General features: G+C 37.6%; 1 protein-coding gene across 5 annotated transcripts in view; it reads right to left on the bottom strand.

The window, feature by feature from the left end:
• Positions 1-20998, bottom strand: part of ARHGAP18 (Rho GTPase activating protein 18) — a 194347-nt gene that overhangs the window by 17291 nt on the left and 156058 nt on the right. For all 5 annotated transcript variants that reach the window (XM_044249111.1, XM_044249101.1, XM_044249136.1 and 2 more), the window contains 6 exons: positions 19087-19178; positions 14607-14684; positions 11079-11238; positions 8875-8957; positions 3658-3864; positions 2720-2860 (listed from right to left, as the gene is read on the bottom strand). In XM_044249111.1, the coding sequence (XP_044105046.1) occupies positions 2720-2860; positions 3658-3864; positions 8875-8957; positions 11079-11238; positions 14607-14684; positions 19087-19178 (761 nt within the window). The remainder of the gene's footprint in view (positions 1-2719; positions 2861-3657; positions 3865-8874; positions 8958-11078; positions 11239-14606; positions 14685-19086; positions 19179-20998) is intronic.

Below are 20998 nucleotides of genomic sequence, written 5' to 3'. Positions count from 1 at the left end.
GGTCTCTCCTCTTTTATGGTCTCCCCATCTATGCTGGCTCTCCTAGAGTCTATTCTCAACCCAGTAGTCTAAGGGAGCATTTTAAAACATAGATTTTCAAGCCTTTGCTTAAATCTTGCAATGGTCCCACTTTGCTCAGGATCAATTCAAATTCCTAAAAGACGGCCTACAAACACTACATCCCTATGTAATTCATTGGTCCATGGTCCCCGTGATTTCATCTCATACTCCCGTCCCCCTTGCCAGCTCCGCTGGTCCTCAAATACCCCGAGCAAGCTTCTGCAGGCTTCAAAGGCTTTTGACAGACTACTCCTTCTGTGCTTCCTGAGAAAAACATCTAGCACAGCTCTCTATCCCTCCTTCATGTCTTCATATAAATGATACCTAGACTACCCAACTGAATATTGCAAGGGGCTCCTTCTCTCAATCCTCTTTTGTCTGTGCTATCTTTATTATTTTAGAGCACTTACCACATACTAACATACTAGGTAATTTACTCATTAATTCTTATTTACAGAATTTAAGCTGCACAAGAACAGCAATATTCATCTATTTAGTTTAATAACGTCTTTCTGGTGGCTAGAGCAGTGCCTGGCACATGATAGTCATACACTAAATAGTTGTTTAGCAAATAAATAAAATATCCCAGTAAGTCTTGTGGTCCATAATTTCATGCTACATATTCAAAGGATATGGGGGGCAGCGGGAGTAAGGAAACACAAACTACCAAGACAGAATGGGATTGGGCAGCTAATCAACAAAGTAGATGGCCCATGTTCCATCCAATAACATCGTTGTTTTTCTATAATCGCTTTCTGTGCATTGTTATTCTCCCTAACAAAATGACAGTACCTTGAACAAAATTCTGGCAAATGACTAAAATTTTTCAACCAAAATGACAGGTCTAATGAACCACCATCACGGGTCATGATTACCTAGGGGCTACCATTCTGTCAGGAGGCCTCCTCGGCCAGTGAGACTTCTCTATTCAATTTGCTGCCTACATAATACCTACACGTTCTTCACGTCTCAGCTCTGCTTCCCAGGGAAGCCTCTCTCATGCCCACTTCCTGTTTTGTAGTCCAGGGTACCCCAGGCTACAGGATTTACTCCCTGAGTAATACTTAATACATGAGTAAATCCAGGTTTAAATTCCAGGCCTTAAAATGGCAATGTGGCCTCTAACTAGTACAGAAATAATTCTCAGACCAAGTCTCATCTAATTAACTCAAAGTACAAACTAATGAAATCCAAGTTAACACAAATTCTCTATAGATAACAAAATCATGTCAACGTCTCATATCCAAAATACAATTTTTTAAATTATTCTGTCTATGGTTTCATTATTTAAAAGTACAGCAGCCTAAATGTTTCCTCAGACAGATAATGTACCTCAGAGAATCATGTTATAAAAGACAGGGCTATAAAGTCACCTAAGTTAATATGAATAAGCAGAGCTACAAAGCAAGATGACACATATGTATAATGGTTTTAGAAGAAATAAACTGTTCTAAGTTAAACAAAAATGGTACACCAAAAATCCTTTCTAACCCATGACAATACCAAGCCCTTTCTCAAAAAAATATAACACAATTTACAATTCCCCTTTATTAAACTTTATGTTCTTAAAGGTACTTAAAATGAACCAAAAATATTCATGCCAAAAATACATTATTTTGTAATGGTGAGAGCCATAATATAGAATATGTATTATATATAAGATACATATCTATCCATATTTATAGAATATGTATAGTTATAGATATATAGACATATTTATATTTATATTCTATATTATAGAATGTATATATTTTTAAGTTATAAATTATTATATATATATATATTTTACAATTACTGGTTTTCTAAGTAGGCCAAAGCCCAAAAAACCCCAAAAAACAAAAAACAAAAACCACAAGCTGATAACTGCACTTCCATATTATTCCACAAGATGTCAGCATGTAACCGAATAACCTCAATGGTGGTGTGGCTAGAGGGGGTTGTCTCCACCATAAACAGAACAATAGAAAACCTTTCATTTCAGGATCTTAAGTTAGAGCTTTGGTAAATGTGTTCCATATATGTGTTTTCACACATATTTTATTATTTTAAACCTATTCCTTATATTCCTACAGCAGGTTGTAAATGGTGGTATTTAGGTATTTCCTTTTAAAACATCTCAATTCTTTTCATTCCAACATAAATCTCACCAAATTCTTCACATGATCTGATGAGGAACTGTTTCCATACTTACGGAAACCCACAAAGGATGCTAGGCATAACCAACCACTGACCTATATGCTGATCTGAGTTTGTTATTTTTCCCCATTTTACAGATGAGAAAATGGAAGAAAAAAGATCAGTGGTTCACACAGGGACTCTTTACTGCGTAGAGATTACACATTCGGTGGGCACCTGGAGTCTCCTCAGAGTCCTTTGTGTGTGTTTGTGGGAGGGTGTGTGTTGAGACACTCTGGTCTTGTTATTTTCCTTTGTTCCCCATTAACAGCTCTTATGCTGAGTCACCAACACCTGAGCAACTGTTACTACTGATTGTTCATAGGAGCACAGTTACCCTTATTGAGGCCTTTAACTTAGCATTAGCAAAGGGCCCAGTAAGTGTGTAGAAAGTTCTACTACAGAAACATACGAAACTCTTTCTCGTGCACATGATCGTAAAAACAAAAATCTGCATAAATACATATCTTCAAGTTTTTCTTACATCGCTTGTATTCTTATCTTGCTTTTCATATTTCTCTCGGTCATAAGCCATTTTCTTCAGCAATTTCTTCATGGCTTTTTTGTCTTTTCTATGATTTTCACTGTTTTGCTTCCTCACTTGGTTGACAATAAACTTGGGAATCTATGGAGAAATAAAATTAAGTTTGGGGAGAAAAGAGAAGTGGTTAAATTATGAACTATGGAAATAATTATCTTTATGTTTTAAATGTGGAGAAAAGTCAAGGTTTTGTCCATATCATAAGACTAGGCTATTTTCCATGCACTATTCATTAAATATGCAAAAAATGCATCATAATATTCATTCACTATGAGTACAGAGCACGTACATGAAGTAATTTACCTCCCATTGTGTAAGTGAGGTTCAAAAAGAGGCTTGGTAATGTTCAAGGATGTAGTGGCCACTTTCTATTCCTTATATGCCAAGATTAGAGACTGCCTGAGGTTTCGGGCATTAGGGTCACGACCTTGTCGGCTGCTCCTTTAGCAGCCACCTGCCAACAACCCAGCTTTTAGCCAACCTGCAGTCCCTTCTACAAACCAGCTAGCCTCACCTCAAAAGAGAAAGAAAAACTCACCAATAAAAGCCAATGGGGTTCTAGCAATAATCTAGGAAAAATTGATCCTCAGAAATTACGTTAGCAAAAATAAATATTTTAGGAGTTAGCAAATTGAAACAATGAAATAATACTGTTATTTTAAAAACTGAGATTTAATAAGTGGACATTATTTTATTTTAATTCCAATGTCGTTAACTTACAGTGTTAGATTTGTTTCTGGTGCATGGACATCCTTTTTATTTTTTTAATGACACTTGCAATCACCTCTATTGGCTTGCTTTTTTAGAAAATCTAAACCTAAAATGACTTTAGAAACTAGATATCACCACTCATTAACAGAACTTAAAAAATATATACTTACTGTCCACAGGACTTGTTGACACTTAATCAATAAGTGCATGATATTAGCTGTCCCAGCTGCCATGACGAATTCTCGCTGTTCGTTGGACTTCAAACCCAGTGTGTGACACATGAAGAGATTCGGGGCCATGACCATGGCTACATTCATGGTTGTCATCTTATTTTTCTCTCTATTGTCTATTACTCTTTGGAGAAATTCAAGCAGGGCCTGAAACAGAAAGGACTCTTCTAGATTTGTGTTTTCATGAAGATAAGAGATGGAGAAACACTGCGGTGTATGGGATTTTTTTACTTGGTTAAAAACAAGTAAGTTGGGCATAATAACCACAGTTGGCTCGCTACGTTCAGTGGGCCTCAGCATCAAAGCTTCTCCATTCGGTTAGCACCCTGAGGTGGTGTTTTGTTCTGTGAAGGGCTACGGCACAGGGGAATGAGGCAGACAGGAACCCATCTGAACCAGGCAGTGGGGAGAGGAATGGAGAAGCGTCAAACATAGGGCCTACGGAGCCATGGAGCACTGAAAAGCAGTTTCAGATATCCTACAAATATTCACTTGCTTCAGGAAGTGCTTCACTTTTATCTTTAGGGGTTAAAAAAATCCCCTTAGAAAGGCTCATTTAAGCTCAGTTTCATTTGCTTTAAGGTACTCAATAGCTAGCTGACAAGAAATCTAGAAAGAATGGAGACTATCATGTGGAAGGATGAGGGGGTGAACAGAGACCAAGGAAGAGTTTTTGAAAACTGAATGTGTAAATAAAAAGGAACTTTTCGCCAGAACAGGCTGTTTTATGCTCATTTTGATACCACCCACCGCCCACCTCTATTGCCGACACTCCTGGGTCCTCTGAGCCTGCGCTCCGTAATAGCCACAGGCAACTTAGATCGCCATTCTCCTGACAGGACTTGGGCTTTAAGTTCTTCTTTTGCCTTCTTTCTTGAATTAATTTTGGTCTAGACCAGTAACAACAACAATACAAGTATTCGATGTTCTCTAGGGGTGAGGCCTGGTTGTAAGCACATCATAGACATCATCTCACTTAATCCTAACTGGAGAGAGAAGCTATAATTATCTCCCTTTTACAGATGAGGAAATAAAGTGTAAGAGGATTTAAATAATGTACCAGAGACCATAGAGCTGGCAAATGGTGGAGAAGGTCTCTCTGGCTTTTGCTTCTGAACTCTTTTTTTTTTTTTAATTTTTTATTTCTTTTCAGCGTAACAGTATTATTTTTTCACCATACCCAGTGCTCCATGCAATCCGTGCCCTCTATAATACCCACCACCTGGTACCCCAACCTCCCACCCCTTCAAAACCCTCAGATTGTTTTCAGAGTCCACAGTTCACCTCCCCTTCCAATTTCCCTCAACTCTTAACTACACAAAGAATCGGGGTTCCTGGGTGGCTCAGTGGGTTAAGACTCTGTCTTCAACTCAGGCCATGATCTCAGGGTCCTGGGATCGAGTCCCGCATCAGGGTCTCTGCTGATGAGGGAGTCTGCTTCCCCCTTTCTCTCTGCTTGCCTCTCTGCCTACTTGTGATCTCTGTCAAATAAATAAATAAAATCTTAAAAAAAAAAAAGTACAAAAAGAATCATGTTTTCATATTGAGCTTAAAATCCCAATCAGAAAGAGGTCAAATAAATGATACCGAAATAGAAAAAGAAAGAAACAAAAAGAAGCTGTTCATCTCTCCCAAGATTTTGGGGGGGGGGGGAATTCCTATGTTAACAGGTGGATCTTAAATCAAGTTTAGCTGCTATATAGACTTCAAAAATTTGAAACAAACTAAAGGCACAACCTCAGTATCTAACCATAAGATTTATGTATCTAATATCTGGTACAGCTCTCAGAAAGCTACACTGTAATCCAAGCATAAGGTTATATAGTAACAATACCTTCTCAAACGAGGACAAAAGATTAATTGGTGAGGGTTGGGGGAAAAAATTTAATTTTGTTCCAGAGGCCAGAATAATTAGTCAGGGAGCAGTGTATCTCTTTCTTTACAAAGCATAAATTTTAGAGATTAGGTAATAAACCACCTTAATCGTGGTGCACATATGCAGTAAGATTATTTAAACCATTATTTAAACCATTTGAATCAGAATATTCAAATGTGTATATTTCTGTGTATGTAGATTATGAAATTTAAAAAATGTTAACCTGGCCCTTACTGAAAGCACTTCATCTTCAGATATATTTTCTCTTTACCTGAAATAGAAGAACTGACCTTTTTCAAAAAATATCTGGGCACGTGGGTAGCTCAGTCAGTTAAGCGTCCGACTGCTGACTTCAGCTCACGGTCATGAGATTGAGCCCCACATTGGGCTCCACAAGGGGGCATGGAGCCTAGTTTATGATTCTCTCTCTACCTCTCAAAAAAAAAAAAGTATCACTAGTCTCTATTTCATAAGTCTCACTGGATCTATTCCCTGAAAACCAGTTTGATTTCCAACACAGTCATTTATTAGCTAGGAGAGATCTTAGGGTAAACTTCTGACAACTCTGTCCTTTAAATTCTTCCTACTCATAAAACAGGAATACTAATCTTCCAGCCTGCCAGGACTGAACAAGACAATGTGTACAGCTATCTTCCTAAAAATATAAATAAATAAATAAACAAATACCAATAATTATATTAATGCAGATATGCGGATACTGGTCTTCGTTGTTCCTCCAAGTAAAAAGTATCCAAATATACAATAATCCAAGGTCAAAAAGATCCCCCCCAAGCAGTTTGTCTAGACATCTGTCTCTTTAGGCTTAAAGTAGGACATGGTGCCTCCTAACCCTTCAGTGTGCCGTAGTTACAGTCTACAAAGTTTATACACCTGATCCTGTTCCTCCAAACAGCAAATGCAAGAGTGGCATTAGGCTCATAAAAAACTGGAGAAGTTTGCATTAAGCTTCCTGAAATTATCTTGTGACAGAGTTTTCCTTCACTTTGAACTAAATGTAAGTGGTTTATTTTCTTGTACATATGGCATTTCTGTTTCAATGTTTCTATTATTAGAGTTCTAGTTTGAAACATCCATCAAGGCTAGCTAATTAAGCTCTTAAATAAAGCTTAATTATTAAATTTATTTTTTTGCATTTTCCAATATTTTATTCTAAATGAGTATTTCCTTCTTGATGCATACAATTATACTCCTAGTAACCTTATATGAAAAAATTAAAGCTATTCTAAAATTTTAAAAAGTATCTCTTTCAACAGAATTTTCAAAAGAGTGTGCCGGGGACTCTGAAGGCAAATTCTAAAACTGAGTTGTAGACCAGCCTTGCCCCAATAGACACCATATTGGAATAAATGTTTCCTCTCACAAATATTTGAACTCATTTGAATGCAGACATGTTCTAAGTAAATCATGTGTCTTTCAATGCCTGCCTCATACTGGTCAGTCACAGAGCTATCACGGACAGGTACCTCTATGTGAATAAGAAAAAGATGGATTAAATTTCTCTTTCAGGGCTCAGTGTCAGGGCATAGTTGACAAGAAGACTGGAAATCAGTCCCCACGCTGTCCTATTTCAGCCACGATCTACCCTTACACAGCCAACTCTGGTCACACAATGTTCAAATGTAACCCTTTCTGGTGCTGGCCTCCCTCTTCAAAACACCTCCACCTAATGCACAGCCTTCTCAGCATGTAACAATCGGTGAAGCAAAAGAACTTTTTTTTCCCCTGACTTAGTAAAGGGAATAACTCTTTGGAAGTTCTCCTGTAGAAATGCAGGGATTTTACTCCAGTAATCCTCATAAACTCTTTCATCCAGAAAAGTTCAGTATTAACATTCAATTCCTTGAGCCGAAAGAACTCTCACCTAGTTTCAGTTCAAGGAGTCTTAATGAGGTACAGGAAAAACTTCCAAGATTTAACAACTGGCTTTGTTTTCTCGACATGAAATTTCTTGGCATGATTTTTCATTTTAAATAGAAAGAAATATAGAGGGTAGAGGGGCAAGGGTTCTGCCACTGGCTATATAAAAACAATTTTTTGAGGCAATGACAAAACTTAAGGTAACTACTCTTTCTAAACTATATTTTAGAAGTTTCCTTTTTCTTTTGTAAGTTTATAACTAAACCTTTACAACTACTCTGTAAACTTTTGCTGTTAAGAAAATAAATCAAGGGACGCCTGGGTGGCGCAGTTGGTTAAACGACTGCCTCCGGCTCAGGGCGTGATCCTGGAGTCCCGGGATCGAGTCCCACATCGGGCTCCCAGCTCCATGGGGAGTCTGCTTCTCCCTCTGACCTTCTCCTCGCTCATGCTCTCTCTCACTGTCTCTCTCTCTCAAATAAATAAAATAAAATCTTAAAAAAAAAAAAAAAGAAACTAAATCAATATGGAACAATCCACTGATTATTATAAAAGCCTCCAATAATGCTTATAATGAATGGTATTAAATCATATAGACCAAATCACTTTGAAATGCTGATGTAAATCAAAAACTCAGGGCAGCCATTAGAGAAAGTACTAGAACTTGTTTGAGTCAGTCTATCTTTTGGCTAACCAAACATTTCAAAAATCATCGTTGTTACTTATTTCAAACTCTACTGCTTAGCACTACAAATGTAACATCTTTAGGCAACAGTAGGTTTTATTTGATGAGCCTTACAACTTTCTTTTTAAACATCCATTTCTTTTTTTTTTTTTTTTTAAAGATTTTATTTATTTATTTGACAGAGAGAAATCACAAGTAGATGGAGAGGCAGGCAGAGAGAGAGAGAGGGAAGCAGGCTCCCTGCTGAGCAGAGAGCCCGATGCGAGACTCGATCCCAGGACCCTGAGATCATGACCTGAGCCGAAGGCAGCGGCTTAACCCACTGAGCCACCCAGGCGCCCTAAACATCCATTTCTAACTTACATGTTCATTAATTAAATTTGGAAAACATAGAAAAATAAAAAGGAGAAACCAAAAGCACCCAAATTTCCATAAAAAAAAAAAAAATGAACCTCACTCACTGGTTTCGGTAATGGCATTCCAGCAAAAATTAAACTAATAATACTAAAAATTAAACTGATAATACTATTAACATGACTAGTCTAGTACATACACTAGTGAAGAGTTAAAAACTTCCATATTTATCTTTAAAAGTCGGTCTTTCCTTTAGACACTTAACTAGGAACATTTCCATGAAAACATCACTTTGTTTTACCAAATAATGAGAAATTACTCCTCTGAGTTCTGAGGGATATTTAACGTAAATGAATCTGCTGACCTTAAGTGTGTCTCTGTTTGCATCAGGCAGGAGGATGACAAGAAGGTTCAAAGCCTGTAGTTGTTGCTTCCTGGTTGGAAGATCTGCAGACAGATTAAATAAATCGGAACTCTTTTCTTTACCAAACATTTTTTTTTTACTTCCTTTTTTCATTTTGTAAGGAAAAAGTTATTTGGCATAAACATCCCTGTGAAATTTAAGACACAACAACTGAGCAGCGAGCATTCTTGAGAGTGTGTTTAAGAGAGATCAGGAGAAGCAGCTGCTGCGTTAGAGCTTCCTCTCAGAATGCTCACTTCCAACTGTGATCATATGATGAGCGGCCTTATGTTTGCAGACACACAACAGTGCTTTGGAAATAATTTTAACTTCTGCGTGATAATTATTCCCCAAATGAAGAGACACAGAAAGTTAGCCCTTCCACCGTATGGTATGAGGGTGCCTCTGTAACAGTGAAGGTTGTTTCTTCACCAGTGAGTGGACAAATCATATGCTAAGAGTTCACTGATTCCAATAGGAAGAAGTAAAATGGAGCCTGGAACACAGTAAGTGGTAGATAAATATCTATGGGATGAATTAGAAAATCAACCAGTGATGACTGAGTCAAAGAGGTACACGATGATCATTGACAGTTATCACTTTTAGTAACTGTCGACCCACGGAAGTAATACTCATGGATATTTGGAATCGTTCTGGTACCTTGTTCCTAAGGAGTGGATTTGTCCTTGAATCCATATCCAAAGAATGTATGCAAAAGAGCATAACTTAACCATTACAAATATTTTAAACACAAGATGATTTTAGTCATGTCTCCCCAAGAAATTCTGAAGAAATGTTATGATATGAGAAGATACATGAGAATCATCTTAATATTACATGCTTTAGATAAACAATGGAGTATTACTCAGAATATGCTGGAAATAATGGAATATTACTAAGTCATAAAAATAGAAATCTTGCCATTTGTGACAACACGAATGGATCTTGAGAGCATTATGCTAAGTAAAACAAGACGAAGACAAATATATGATTTCACTTATATGTGGGATTATAGAAAAACAACAACAACAAAAATCATCTTATAGAGACAGGACAATTAGTGGAAGCTAGAGTTGGGAGGGGTGTGGGCAAAATAGGTCAAGGGCATCAAAAGGTACAAATTTCCAGTTATAAAATAGTGAAGTCATGGGGACATAAGGTACAGCATGGCGACTACAGTTGACAATATATTACATATCTGAAAATTGCTAAGAGAGTAGATCTTAAAAATTCTCATCACAAGAGAAAAAAATTCTGTAAATATACATTGTGATGGATGTTAACCAGACTTACGGTGATGATCACTTCACAATACATAAAAATATTGAACCATTATGTTGTACAGAATGTTGTAGTTCAATTATATCTCAATAAAAAACATTTGGAAGGACCCAGAAGAGTTCTGGTGGACACTGTAGCTCACCATAATCATCAATAGTGGCACCTTTTCCCTCTCAAGGTGTCCCAGTTGGGAAGTTAAAGATATGGTCATTAGAATGCAGCGATGGGATTTTTCCTTTTTTGATGGCCTCTGGGACTAAAAGGAATAATCACACCAGTATGCAAACCTTATAAGATCTCTGTGTTCATTGGAAAAGAATCAAGAACTATTCGATACATTAATTTGGAGCTTGCACAATACCACAAAATGGCAAGGTAGAAGAAGTCTGTATCCCTCCTCCAAGGAGGCAGCCAAATAATTTGTTCCACGTTTCTGCATGACAATTTCAGAACTTCATTTTTCGGGAAATAGTCACAGACTCTGCTCATCTCCTTGTGCGTTTATGATAACTGTTAATCCACAGCTTCTCCATAAGTGTTGCTTTTAACACTTGGCAAGAAAAATGTATCAGATCTTACGTGACTCATTCTATTAGACAAGAAATGCGAAGTTCCAGGTTTTAACAAGAAAATATAGTGCAGGGCTCAATGGGCATGCAATTAATCTGTCCCTGAGGAGAACATCCTGTCATCTGTTTACTCAGAGATGTATATTTGTAAAGGAAAAGGACAACAATGTATGGCATTTGAGCTGCCGTTGACAGAGAGTCAATATGTCTCTCCGAATGTATCCAGTTATACTTTCTGTGAGGCAAAGTGTCATTAAAACAATTAACATGGATGGCACCAGCACATGGGCTGCCTCAAAGAGAGACGGCACTTACTCTGGACGGCCTGAAAGGCTTTGAGATATTCTACACTGAGCAGCGGTTGGGGCAGCTCCCGGATGAAGAGCTTCAGCAGGCTGGCGGCATCATGCTGTTTGACACTTTCCCAATTAAAAGTCCCTTCATAAAACTTTGCTTCCAGTTCTTGGCAAAGATTCTGAAAGGCAGAAGAAAAAAAAAAAAAAAAGGCAAGAAAGAAAAGCTACCAGTAAGTGCATTTTTTTTTTCCCTGCTGAGAGTGTGATACACTTCCCACTTTCCAAGAGATTCTACTCTGTAGAAAAGAATCCAAAAGTACTAAAGGCCAACACTTCTCTGTCACTCAGAAAAATACTACTCGGCCAAGTACACTTTTTCCGTGACAAAAGATAGCCAAGGCCACAGAATTCAAAAACTGCATACATTTTCCTGCATCTGCAACAGACCGTAAGCGGTCAAGGTTTAATCAGGAAAAGATTAGTTAAAATCATCATTCTGTGTGGGAGCTTTACTTCAGATGCTGTAAGTTTTCCTTTGATTTTAAAACTCATCTTTTAAGGGCCCCTGGGTGGCTCAGTGGGTTAAAGTCTCTGCCTTCGGCTCAGGTCATGATCTCAGGGTCCTAGGATCAAGCCCTGCATCAGGCCCTTTGCTTGGCGGGGAGACTGCTTTCCCCTCTCCCTTTCTGCCTGCCTCTCTGCCTATCTGTGATCTCTGTCAAATAAATAAATAAAATCTTTTAAAAAAATAAATTAAAAAATTATCTTTTAAAAAGTCTGTTTTAAATTATTTAGAAGTACATTACATAACAAAATACATAATCAATCTCTGGGCCTAACGTAGGAGGCTACCTCTTGGTTAGTCACCTCTGGGAAATGGAAAACCAAATTCTAAAGCAAATGAGGCCTGAAAATACATCAGCACCTGTCTTGGGTGCCTGAGCCATAAGTGGCACAGCCATCCGGCCACCAGCTGCAGAGAACAGTGTGAGTCTCCGCAGAATCAGAAATACCTAGTTTGTCTACCTCAAGGACTCTACAAGATCTGCCAGACAAATTATTAGTAATCAATTTAGTTTCACAATTACGATTTTCCAAGGACCTTTTCACTGTGGCCTAAACACTATTAGGTGAGAAATCCTTTCAAGTTTCTGTCACTTCCTTATGTTGAACTCTTCTCCCAAAGATTGTTCTTTGTTTTTCTTGGGAGATGAATTTATTACACTTTCTCTTCCCTACACAACTCCATCCCTCTCCTCCAGTTATTTCTGTAATTGGTGAAATACATAAAGGGGGGTAGGGGAAAGAGAGGTGAAGGGAGAGAGGAATGAAAGAAAGGAGAGAGGGGAGGAAGGGAAGGAGAAGGAGGAATAGAAGAAGGAGAAAGAGGAGACAGGAAAGGGAGAGGGAAAAGGGAGGGGGGAGGGGGAAAAAGGAAAGAGAGAGGGGGAAGGAGAGAAAAGAGTACAAAAAATTGGGTGGGACAGAGGAGAAAGACAGCCAAAAATTTTGCATATTATCTTTAAATTATGTGTAATGGATCAGCTGCTGCATAATTTGGGATGTGACAACAGGCCAGATTGAAGAGTTGAGCCAATAGAATCCACTTAATTGACCTTCTTAGAAATTACATTTAGCTGAACTCAAGCTTCTGCCAGCTATCCAGTCAAAAGTGTAAAATATGCTTTCTTTTCTTTTTTCTTTTTTTTAAGATTTTATTTATTTATTTATTTATTTATTTTGTTTATTTATTTGATAGACAGAGATCACAAGTAGGCAGAAAGGCAGGCAGAGAGAGAGGGGGAAGCAGGCTCCTGGCCAAGCAGAGAGCCCGATGTAGGGCTCAATCCCAGGATTCTGGGTTAATAACCTGAGCTGAAGGCAGAGGCTTTAACCCACTGAGCCACCCAGGAGCCCCTAAAATATGCTTTCTGTTCACCACTGTGTACTCAAGTAAATGTGTTTATGACTGTTAGGCGTTGGCCCTTACAGTCTGCTAATCAGTGCTGTGACCAGTGGACTCAGAAGGGGTATTCTTGTCCATGTGGGTACTATGAAGTCACGTGACCAGCTTCTGAGGGATTTGTTCTCGAATGCACCTCTCAACAGGACTTACCTCAGAATCCCACATGACGCCTGTGTTTGACTGTTGGTAAAATCGCCCTAAATGTTAACAAGTGGAATGAGACAATGGCAGCTTATCAAACTCATGCGGGCCCCAAAAGGGTTTCAGGGACCTCTGTGTACTAACACCGAACCCAAGGGACACAAGCTGAATGAACTGTGTGAGCAGTCGCTCCATGCAGTGAGAGCCTAGTAGGCGGGAACTAGCATTCCACAACGAGGAAACTCATCAAAATAAGCAGGGGCTGTAAACTGTGCAAGGTCTCAATAGTAATTCCAATCCTGGCAGCCCCACGGCCACAGTCACAAGCCCGGGGCGTGTGCACCCACCAACAGTCTGTTCTCTCTGATCCAGCTCTAAAAATGTCATACAGAATAGGTCTTAAGGAAATGAACAGAAAAAATCTCTTTGCCCTGTCCTATTTTCGAGTGGATTTGCAAATTCAAGAAGACAATAGGTTGGACAAAGGCAATCATTTGCGCCACCTCAGTTGAGTTTAGAGGGTCAGAAGCTGAATTTAGAGGCTTCGGAGGCTGTTAATGGCAGTTAACCAAAGCCTTCTCCTAGATACGTTCTCCAGATAGAGCTACAGTTCCAAGCGTGAGGCCCCTGTAAAATGCAAATCCCCCGGGGCACTTATGTATTATGCATCCTCTGAAGGGTAATTCTACCTTTGCTGTGCATTTACTGGATGCTTTATTCCCTAGAGCAGGAGCTGGGCGCCAGGGAGAAAGGAGGAAGATACCAGCATCCCAAGACAGTGGGAACAAAATGCCAGCTTGCCAGAAAAGGTGGCAGCGGGAGAGAGAACGGGAAGTCTGGGCATCGCCTTGCCTCTTTCACAAGCCAGACTCGGGCTACCCTGCAGTGGGTGTGACAGGAACGTGAAAGTCAGGAAAGGAATTGAGGCAAAGTCTCATTTCCTCAGTTCCTATAGACGGGTATATGGAGACGAAAGTCACATCCTCCTCTTCTGCTCACCTAGTAGAGTTTCTCATCCACATTTTTTTTTTAAATTCAATTGCTATTAATCACACTGACAAAATCTATCACCAGTCCCTTATTAATATTTTGACTCATTGTGTTCTCTTTTCACCAGAAGGATGGAACTACTCTCGGCTTTTGCTTGTTGACTTTTGTTCCTGTTTTACCTCTGCACAGCAGAGAGATTAAAATCATTTGCTTCTCCATCATAATAGTTTTATAGTTAATACAGTGATTTTGAAGAAAAATGAAAACTTACAACCATCAGCAAAGACTCCAAAAAAAACGAAATGTAAACTGAAGGTTCAGAGGTTTTGTCTTTATATTGTACCTACTTGACTAACAGTGGGGGAAGAAGGGGTTGGGAGAAGTTAGCTTTTAAAACGAGAAAGCGTAACTGAACAATCAAGGGTGACATGAGTAGAACCAAGAGATTACCTTGATTCTACCAGCAGCTCCAGGTATTCTCAAGAGGCCTTCGGTTTCCAAACCTCCCTCTTCAATTCGGGAAATCAGCTGTGTATAAACAGAAGAACATTCTGACTTGAGGATTCCTAACAGGTACAATTCCAAATTGAACATCTGCTTCACACAGAGATAAATGATTACAATGATGGGTAAGCAGGCTTTCATGAAGTTTTGAATGCTACTGCACTAGCACTAGCCTTTCAACCAGAAAGTCTCAAAACTTAACTTCTAATTGAGAAGAAGTGGGGTCTTATTCTCCTTTGTTACAGAACTGTAATTATTTCACACAACAGCTGCTGTACTCCAAACAAATGGAGACTGAAGCTGTTCACTGCTTAAAAGCAACTAAGACCATCCGTGTCTTCTGCTTTTCCAGAAACAGACATTCGGCAATCAAATAAATCTTATGAAATTCCATTATTTGCACATTTACATCTCATTTTTAGTTTGTTTAAAAGACTTGTTTATGGTATGAAGGAGGGGAAAAAAAAAAACCCTGTTTGTAAAAATTCATTTTTAAGCTTTGCAGCTTTTAGTGGTAAACCAAGACAAAAAATAGTTCTTGTTGAGGGCTTCTAAATCATTTCTGATGCCCAATGAATATACACAGATCTATCTCTAGAACTCCACTAAAATACCAAAAAAAAATTTTTTAATAATGCAGAAACCCACAAAAATAGGCAAATGAAGAAATTACAATGACATACTGTCGGAAGCTAGGAAGATGATAAAAAAAAAAGTGGTTAGTTTCTTGGCCGAGTGATCTTCCAATTGAAATATGTATTCCCTGGGAAATGCACACAGGCTTTATAGGGGGTACTCTGCTATTTTAAGGAAATCAATTTCTTTGTCCTCAGGCTAAATATAAGGCAATTACTAGCATCGCATAGGTTTTCCTTCCTACCACCCATCCCCATTCACCACAGCCTTCTACTTTATAAAAGACAGACCTACTCTTCACTCATCCCCAAACTTACTATAATCTCTCTGCACACCCTAAGACATAAAATCTTCCAGAGTGCCAAAGGATGTAAAATTTTATTTTTTATTTTTTTTCAGGGAAACCTCCTTTAATGATTTACCAAGGCTCTATAAACTACATAAAGCTGTTTCTTCCATGCTTATAAAAGTGTCTATTAGGAGCAAAGCAAGGTATCATAAAATGAGGTCTTTTGACCTTTGTCTAGATGTTCTGAAATCAGATATATTGTAGCGTGGAGACACTGGAAGCGAGGCAATTTTTCTTTAATGACCTCATCTCTCCTATCCCCGGATTAAGGCCAAAGAATGCACGGATCTTCAGGGAGTCAGGTAACAATAAAGCGAAGAGTAGTCTCAAAATTCTCCTGAGGATTTATTATTAGATAAAGTAAGAACCATCTCTGACCAGTCAAAGCAGTGCATGATTTTTAAAAATTCAACTGGAATGTTTTCCAAGACTCCATTTTTCAAGGTACACTAGATAATGAACCCACAGCTAAAAAACTTACAAAAGCTATTTTAGATTAGATGGGCATTACTCAATAAAGGATTTAAGACTAAACTTAACAAATAATACCATGCAAAATTTTTCAATGTCTGAGCATTTTTCATTTTTATTTCATCTTATAAAATGTTTAAAACGTTCCATTAGCAAAAAATAAAATTCTTTGCTGGCTACTAGAGCAAATTAGTTTTTCACAATAGTACATGCCTTTCATTTTCATCAAATACACAGGATAAATGGAGATTTCTAAACAACTGAATAAGAGTAAGATCTGAGTCTTTATATTCAAGTTCTTTTTATTCCTCTCAAATGTGGAATACTAGTATCCAATAGAGAAATGTATATATAATGCCTGAAAGAATGTCATGTGGTTTTTCATATTTCTCACTTTAAAAATAATATTTTTGGCCACCACATTATATTTCATTATTAAAATATAAATAAGAAATACTTTATAGCTCTTTTATTTTCAAGACTTAAAAATGGAAAATAACTATATAGTTCTATATATTTTAATCATGCTCCTTTTTAGTAATTTATCTTATATGACACATTGCATAATGTATCAGTAATGTTCACAACATCTCCTAAGAAGGATTATATGCTTATATGAATTTATGAACTGAAAATGAAGTCAGAAGTTTGACACAAAGTGTCTTTGATTTGGCTGATTAGTCTGACAGTGAGAATAGCATTTGCTAATTTGTTAGAAATTTTCTATAGATAGAAATTAAAAGTACTTTATTTTCCTGATGTTTTCTAAGAATATGGTTTAAACAATGTGCCTCTGAGCAAAAACAAAACAAACAAGAAAACAACACATATAATTTACAGATCTGAGATAAGCTTTGTTAAAACACTTTTTTGGGTATAATTCTTAATAAATGAGTAAAATCCTCTAAAAACTGGTGATAAACCTTTTTGCAAATGAGCGATTTCCAGTTCTTTGTTTTGTACAAAACTGAGAAATACCTAATTGAGGTGACAGTTGCTCATTGAAAAAGTATTTTTCAATGCCAGATCACTGTCATTTTTTTGCTTATAATTCAGAGGGGATGCATATAGATGAGTGTTATCTGACAGTAAACTCTTTATACCCTCTTTTATTTTTTGTGTGAACAAGAGTCTTTAAGGCTGTTACCAAACAACTTCAAACTAGTTGGAAGCCCAAGTCTTCTGAATATTGAAGAGACCAAAAAGGTAAAATAACTACACAAACAAAACAATTTCAAGAGAAAATGACATGGGACTGCGTGCAGCCCTCAGCCTGACCAGGAGACATCTCTGAATTTTTGTGGAGACCAAAATGGACTCTTCACTGATGTGATGGTGAATTTGATAAAGTCAAGCATGACACATCATTGGTTTTTGGTCAAACGCCAGTCTAGATGTTGCTGTGAAGGTTTTTTTTTTTTTAAGATGTAATTAACATTTAAATCGGTACATTTTGAGTAAAGCAAATTACTCTACATGACGTGGGCGGGTTTCATCCAGTGGGTTGGCGGCCTCAGCAGCAAAGACTGAGGTTTCCCAAAAAAAGTGGCAATTCTGATTCAAGACTGCAACACGGAAAACCCACAGGAGTTTCCAACCTACAGATTTTGGACTCAATACTGCAGTATCAGCTCTTGCCCAAGTTTCCAGCCTCTGGACTGCTCTATTTCAGACTTGCCAGCCCCCACAATCACATAAGCCAATTCTTTAGAATGAATCTCTTTCTATGAACATGTGTGAACGTGTGTGCGTACACACGCGCACACACACGCACACACACACACACACACACCCCTCTTACTGATTCTGTTTCTTTGGAGAATCCTTACCCACTTGGAAAAGATGCTGATGAGATCCTTGCCTTGCACAGTCATCTGTGGTAGTATACATTTTACTTAATTTAAGTAAATTACGTTTACATTTTACTTAATTTACTTAAATTAATATGAATATCTGACCCACATTTGTCAGCACTTCCCAGCTCCTCACAGGCACGGCGGGCAACTATCCATACAGACACAAGTTCTATAGGCAGTGGCTGGCAGAAGCTGGTGAGAAGAACAAACTCAGCAGAATGTAGCTTATCAGGAGAAACAATGAGATACATGTTTGGAAGCGATGGTGATCATGAGAAATAACGGGGCCCGAGGTTAATAGGTAAGACAGCTGAGCATGGGTTTGGAATAGTAGAATCAGTCCCAAGGAGCTTGGGCTTTGTATTGAATGAGTTGGTTGAGCCGGTTGATGGGAAAGTTCCCACTGCCACTCTTCCTATCCCCAGAGCTTCCAGAAAGTGTGACGTGCTGGGGTTGCTACAAAAAAATCTATAGCTCGGGTAGTCCATGACTGATCTGCCTACCTTCCTCACTGCACATTCCTGCCTTTCGTCATGTATAATCTGTGTTTCTGAACAAGGATGGCTCAGAGATTAGACTGAAATTTTTATATTGCCACAGATAATCCCCTTATGAATAACTGAGTGTTGATGACACCAGTGACTTGATAGTTTAGCAATCACTTTCTTATTCTACTTTATGGTTTCTTGCCTACTTTGGAAGTAGGCATTGGCAAATTAAATTGGACATCCTCACTGTAAATAGGAAAGCTTGGGAAACACACACAGGCATGAAATATTCATGAGGATTCAATTCCCTAGAAATTTATAAGCAGTTCCCGCTCCCGTGTATTATAGAACTGAAATCTCAATTATACAAAGCTAGCTAATATAAGACAGGAAAATGATGCCAGGTAATCACAGTTATAGTAATAACACAGAAAACATCACCATAAAATAAAAATTATGAGCCCTTGAAACAAATTTGTTTCCTGAATAGAAAATCAAAGTACAAAATAAAAGAGCACATCAATTGGAAAACTATATTATAATATTATGAATGCCAAAAAAAAAAAAAAAAACTTCTATTAGTTCAAGTATGTTCTCTCTGTGCTGACCGATTTAGGCCTACTTACTTTTTGAAATATCAAGGGTATTCGAGTTCCTGGTACTTTCCTCTGATCTTGTTCTAACAACACTGTCAATGGAATACAAAAAAGGCCGGAATCTGCAACAAAAAAATAAAACTTCTTAACTTCCATCCATCTATAAAATATTAATGCAAAAATATTAAGGCATCGGATTTCTGATACTGTCATTCAAACTAATAACTATTTATTGAGCACCTATTAAGTGAATGACACTGTCTAGCCATTAGGTCCACACATCGCCATAGGAAAATCTTGACCCTATCTTATATAGCAATCTAGCAAGGAAAGACAGCTAAATAAATGATTGCAACGAATCACCAAAATGATTAGAGAAGTTATACTGTCATGTAAGAGAAATAATGCCATGGGAGTATGTGAAATATACAAATAACTTACTAAAGGTAACAAATTAAAAGTTTTGGCTAAAGCAAATATTACTTACTCATCTCTTTCACATGTAACTGACATTTAACATTCTATATATAATACAGCAAAACAGAAATGTTTGCTCTTCGAGAAAACAGTCAACCTCATGATCTTGTTTTACAAGAGTTTTGCTTTAGAAAGTACAGACACTTGGTAGTTCTTAAATTGTGATTTGTAGTTTCATATATTTGGGAACAACTCCAGAAGAACTGAAAGGTAATAACTTAAAATTTTTCTAAATTAAATCCTATGCCTTCAGTCTGGTGTGAGCATAACTTCTGCTTAGTACCTCCTACCCCACCCCCATCACTGAAGGAACAATTAGCACAGAAGTGTAACACACGTCATCAGGGGAGATGTAAATTATTTGTGAATAGGAAACGGGGCTTTATATTGTGGAATGAGGACCTTGAAAACTGACACTCAATAGAGATGCCAATCAAGAGAATACCAGTAACCTAATAATCTGTAGCTTAAAATTGTCCAAAAAAATGTAATCTTTAAAAATGTCAAGAGTCTAGTTTATGAGATGAATATATTAGAGGAGCTACAAAAATATTTAAGAAATGGAAAGAAAATCTATTCTGTTAATAGTTCTACTGTAAATGAGAATGGCTTAATACTTCTCTCTCTACTAGGAAGCAATTCTAAAACACAAAAAGCCTCTCTAAGCCATTTCAAAAGTCCTAAGCACTGAGTCACAGCTATTTAAATTATATTTCTATTTTATATTTGGAAAAGGCTTTGTGACAAGCTTCTGAAAAAACATCTAAAGTCTTTCATTATCCATAATGGCCTTGCGGAAAATCAGAAGCACCATTTAACTCAGAAATTCACCATCCCATGCCTTAAGCTATAATACTCAAGAGGAGCTGAGCACAGAATGGGGTCTTCTGGGGCCCAGCATGGGAGAGAGGACCTTGAGGGAAGGTATACGTCAGTCCTACAGAGATTTTGCCTCTATAACTTAAATCAGGTGAATATGTGTCTTTATTAATGTTACCATAGCAACTCAGTAATCCTCATTCTTGGTGTTTCTTTAGGAGAGAACTTAAAAGTTAAATAAGAAGCCAGAGATTCCTAAAGAGTTAAACTTTGTTAAATTAATAGATAATTATCTGAATTTCTAGACCAATAAAATCTTGGATAAAAACTAAGAGGTGTCTGTTTTCTGTAAGATTATAAAAAATAAAGTCTGTCTATGTAATGGGTATAGCAAGTTGCTTACAAAAGAAAAACTACATATATCCATGAGGAGTACAAGTTGGTGGTATTATGTGCCACAATGGCATTATTTTCTTAATAGACTGAAGAAGGTTTTTGCAAAACAGTTATAAGTAGAATGTAAATGAGCAAAGGGACAGGCTACTAACTACTCTATGTACTTCCCATCAAATAAATAAGCAAAAGCAATGAACTAGGATCAACTATCCTAAAGTCATTTTTCAAGATCTCATTTTGGAAAAAAAGA

The sequence above is a fragment of the Neovison vison genome, chromosome 1, assembly GCF_020171115.1.
Source record: "Neovison vison isolate M4711 chromosome 1, ASM_NN_V1, whole genome shotgun sequence".
NCBI classification, from domain to species: Eukaryota; Metazoa; Chordata; class Mammalia; order Carnivora; family Mustelidae; genus Neogale; species Neogale vison.
Note: the sequence above shows the minus strand (reverse complement) of the source record. Positions and strands in the feature narration are given on the sequence as shown.